This window comes from Acanthisitta chloris, unplaced genomic scaffold, assembly GCF_000695815.1.
Source record: "Acanthisitta chloris isolate BGI_N310 unplaced genomic scaffold, ASM69581v1 scaffold20397, whole genome shotgun sequence".
Taxonomy (NCBI): domain Eukaryota; kingdom Metazoa; phylum Chordata; class Aves; order Passeriformes; family Acanthisittidae; genus Acanthisitta; species Acanthisitta chloris.
The window spans coordinates 5,471-10,336 of NW_008681239.1; the positions used below are offsets into that span (position 1 = coordinate 5,471).

General features: G+C 42.9%; 1 protein-coding gene across 1 annotated transcript in view; it reads right to left on the reverse strand.

Moving 5' to 3' along the window:
• APOH (apolipoprotein H (beta-2-glycoprotein I)) overlaps window positions 1–4,866 on the reverse strand; it is a 6,631-nt gene that overhangs the window by 1,458 nt on the left and 307 nt on the right. The window contains exons 2-6 of the mRNA XM_009078042.1: window positions 3,743–3,919; window positions 3,081–3,177; window positions 1,910–1,986; window positions 905–1,093; window positions 143–322 (exon numbers count right to left, since the gene is read on the reverse strand). Of these exons, the coding sequence (XP_009076290.1) occupies window positions 143–322; window positions 905–1,093; window positions 1,910–1,986; window positions 3,081–3,177; window positions 3,743–3,919 (720 nt within the window). The remainder of the gene's footprint in view (window positions 1–142; window positions 323–904; window positions 1,094–1,909; window positions 1,987–3,080; window positions 3,178–3,742; window positions 3,920–4,866) is intronic.

Genomic DNA, 4,866 nt, shown 5'->3' on the forward strand with positions numbered 1-4,866 from the left:
CAGAGCTTTGCAATTATTTGGTCGGTTTTCTTTTGGGGTCAGCTCTTGCACAGAGGAGTGATAGCTCACTCGCAGTCAGAGCAAGGGGCTGATAGGAAAATTCAGCCTGATTTGTGCTCTCTAAGAGCTGCTCAGTGCATACCTTTACAGGTTGGCTTTGTGGACCAGTTTCCAGTCTTTTCACACCGGGAATGCTTCGATCCCTCCATCACATATCTGGGCTCACAGCCAAAGCTCACACTTTCATTGTAGTGGTATGTTCTGCGTGCCACAAACTCCAGGAATCCATTTTCTATTCCTAATGGAGTGGGGCAGGTGACGACTGCAGGACAAAACCAAACCCAAAGCTTTAGCAATGCCACAACTGTAAAAGACACACTGTAAACTTGAAAAATACAGGAAACATCCATGGTGGTTCATTTCAGCCTCTTGCCCAGGAGAACAGAGCCAGAGGAGAGAGAGCTTAAACACCCACAACAAATAAATAAACATTACTTCTTTTAAATGTAAACTGCAATCTGTGGTTAGATCCAAAAGCTACTTAAACATGGTGTAGTTTCACTGAAAGCAAGGAAGTTCTCAGGACTAAGGGTAATGTTGACTATTTCTTGGATGAATCCAGGCACTTAGAGTAAAAGGTTGGCTGCAGGCTGGAGGCCAAGCTCAGCTTCCCCACTGTGAGCTACATTTAACAGGGTTTGTTTATATAACCTTTCTACCTGCAACAAATATTTTGTCAGTCCCATGTTGCATGCCCTGGGTTAGCAGTTCCCTTGCCTCTCTGAGCTTCACTTGCAGAATCATTCTGCTCTGTGTTGGCAGTAACTCTTAGGGTTGTTCAAGGAGTTCTATATATACAATTCCAGGGAATATCCCTTGGTGTTGGCAGCAGTGAGTTCCTTACCCTTGCACTCTGGAATGCTGCTCCAGGTCCCGTTGGCTGTGCAGGTGGCTGTCTCATTCCCAATGAGGGCAAGAGGAGGGACACATTCAAATGTGATTGTGTCCATGAAATGAGAAACATTTCCAGGCTTGGTGCGACGGTAAGAGAGGACTCCAAACTCGGGGAGTGAGGGAGGTGCACAGGTCACAGCTAGGAAAGCACAACATGCATAGACAGTCAAGCTTAAATGTCAAATTATTGCTGGAATCAGAGGAGCAATGTGCTTAGAACTAATTGAACTCACACTGAGCTTCATGGAATCGTGGATGACAAAACAAATTGTTCAGATCAATAGTCTCAGGAGCCTCAGAGTATGGAATTTGTGATTTTTTGCTATATTTTTCAGGTAATATTATTGCTTTTTCAGTAAAGGGTTTATGCAGGACAGGTTATAGCAAAACCCCATGTAAGGTGCAAAGGCATGACAGTATCCTCATTTATAGCCCCACGTAAAAGTGCAAAGGCATGACAGTATCCTCATTTTATACACAGGGAGGAGGAATTTGAGTGAATAAGCATCTTACCTCCAGCTGTAAATAGCATCCCTGATCCTGGCCTTTTGTACAGACCTTTAAACTGCATTTCTCTAAAATCCACACATCTAAAACCAAACATACAGGATTCTGCTTGGATTTTCCTAGTCATTTCCGTAAAAGTGCAAAGGCATGACAGTATCCTCATTTTATACACAGGGAGGAGGAATTTGAGTGAATAAGCATCTTACCTCCAGCTGTAAATAGCATCCCTGATCCTGGCCTTTTGTACAGACCTTTAAACTGCATTTCTCTAAAATCCACACATCTAAAACCAAACATACAGGATTCTGCTTGGATTTTCCTAGTCATTTCTTTGGGCAGCACTCTAGGAGGCCTCTGAAGAAGAGTGTGTATAATTCTGAGCAATGGGAAGGAATGTTTCTGGAACAGGAATAAGGATAGGGTTGTTGTTTAGTAGTGAAACACATACGTTGACACTGTGGAAAAATTCCAGTCCACTTTCCATCTGCCATGCACTTGCTTGTTCTCGACCCAACGAGGTTGTAGCTGGAAACAGAAAGACCTGATTATCAGAGAGATGAACAAGTGGTTCTTTGCAAGTAAGATGATGATTTCTCATAGACAGACTGAAGAAAGCAGCTCTGAAATCCTTCTCTAGTTCTAGCACTTCCTGACCTCAGAGGAAGTTTAGATTCAAGTTTGAGTGATTGTTAATAGTCAAGTGTTGCAAAGATCAAGGCAGAAGTCTTGATACAACAAGATGTTTTGCTGTTTCAGCTCTGTGTTATATTTTACATTTTAATTTCTATTTTAGATAGTAATTTCTACACCTGATTAATACTATGGATGTATGTAAGTAGCAAACATTGACCTGTGGTTGCTACTGTAAATGTTATGGTTTCTTGGGAGAAGTTCCTAGCTCATCATGGTGATTAGGATCAAATATTGCAAAGAACTCAGCAGTTTTAAGAACTAAAGTCACTGAAGTGCATTATTTTAATTCCAGACACTCACTTTAATTTCCATTTGCACACTAAATGCTTCTCTCTCATGCTCTGTCCTTACATTATTAGATACATGCTACTATAAAATGTTTCCCTGCATTTGCCATAACTGCTTTTCTTTAAATGCATCCTCATTTCCAAAGCTAGTGAGCAGCCTTGAGTAAAAGTACATTTACTCCAGGGAGCAAGTTAGGATTAACCTCATATTTTCATTTATTGAGCTTGGAAAGGCACAGAAACACAATTTCCAGTCTCCAGAGCCTCACAGCATAACAACTTCGATGGAGATTATCTTCTCTCTGCTGTAGGATTTCATCTCATGATGTAATAAGAGGATTTGAAAAGCAGGGGAAAGCAGTCCTGACTAAATCTTTGCATAAAATCTCTGCTATTTTGATGGTTTCCATATTTGTAAGACTTTGCTTCGGAGCAGCAAAGCTCCAGGATGTTATAGCCAGGACTGAACGGAGGTGGATCACCAGAGATGATTTTTTTCCCTTCATTTCTGAAGTGTAGATGAGTTTTTGTGTCCAGTTTCCTGAGTTTTCTGCCTTGCAAGGTGGCAGCAGGTGATACTAGAATGCAATATTTTGATGTAGGTTATTTCTGTAACAGCATGAGGAAGGGAATGCTTACCCTGGGTCACATGAAAAGTTCATAGAACTCTGGTACTGGGTGTCTACCACATCAATTTTTCCATTTGCCAAGGTTCCAGGAGCTGTGCATCTCTGTGCTGTTAATTACAGATAACAAAAGGATAATCTTATTTCATGAGGTAGGGGGATGGAAACATGTTGATCATAAAGGGATCCTGGTGCCTTACACATTTCTCCACTCCCATGTACAATATTTCATGTCTGGCTGTTCTGCATTTCTATCAAAATACAGTAATTTCAAAGCTTTTGTGGTTAAGTAATTTGTAACATCTGATTGTCTGAGGAATCCAACTTCTGTGCAATGAAATGGTACGAATGAGCAGTGAGGGATGCAGTAAATGCAGTGAGTATCAAGCAGTTGATGCTGTTAGAGCAGAAGCACTGCTGGGCTGGGTCAGGTGAAGGTTCTCCAGGTGTGGATCCAATCTCCATCCCCATCCAGGAGCAGAGGATTTCAGGAGGGACTGGGACATGGATGGGAAGATCCTTCCCCTGTGACTGCCCCTCTACTCCCCCACGCCCTGTTGTCTTCCAACAGGTAAGGGAAGATCTGGAGACAGAAGTCTCTATGTCTCAATACATCCTGTGAAATGTCCTTTGCAGACCATAAGTGCAGGAGCAGAGTGTGCTCTGGTTACTTACGGAGGCACAGCAGTGTGTTGAAGGGCCACTTGCCAGTTGGGGGGCAGATGTACTTCCTCTGGCCGTTGTTGGGCATGAACCCAGGCCTGCAGGTGTATTCTACTTCCTCACCCACTTCATACACCTTTTTGTCTACATTAATCGTGGCAAACAGCACTTCTGGTGGCCTGGGACAGACTGGAGGAAAGGAGACACTTGACAGGAAATTGGGTAGAAAATTGGAGTGGGTTTTATTTCTGAACTGGAAGCAGAGGTTTCTGTGTTGTTATCAGTTATAGTCTCTCCCTGCCCTGAGCTAAACTGTCCTTCTGACTGTACCTTGCTGAGCAAGCTGATGGCTGCTAGAGGTATTAGCCAGAAAAAAAAAGTGTGGTTTTCTTCTCTTCAGCAGTTCTAGCAATGGCCCCAGTTAGATTTTGTGTCACTCTTAAAACTAAAATTTGCTTTTCCTTCAAAATGGATTTATGCTGCAAAGCAAGTCCATTATGGTAAATTACCTTGGACAGAAGAGGGTGAGAGGGGCTTAGAAGCAAATTAATATGCTGAATTTTTAGTCTAAATCAGTTTGGTGGAGCCAGCCTGAAATCAGATATGTTTTCTTGTAATTAAATTGCTTTTTCTCTGGTTTCTCTGATTTTGCTGGGGCAAACCCTCTGTTACATCAGACAGTTCTGATTCCAGAACAGCTTTAACGTGTTGACAGTGTGAACAACTCATCACCCAGAGGGTGGGAACAAGAGGGAGCAGCAAGAGAGGAACAGAGGGTGCAGCCTGCACTCCTGCAGAGGACTTGGGATTATGTTTTAAATGCAAACAGAGAAATTTTATAAAACCAAAATAAACACACTGTTGAAGATCCCAGCAGTAAGAGCTTGATTGGGAGAGGACAGAGGGACACAAAGCTTGTGGTGGAGAAATGAATGACAAACAGAGGGTACATGAAACAGTGACCAGAACCTTTGGCACGGGGAGAGGAGGAGGAAAGTGAGACAGGAGCTGAACGGAGAGGAGAGGGAGGTGAGAGGGGAGAGGGATGGAGCAGGTTAACTCCTGGCACATGCAGTGCCCCCCAGCATATAGGCAACCTGGTTTCTACAACTTCTGTCCATATTTCTTCTCTTTCC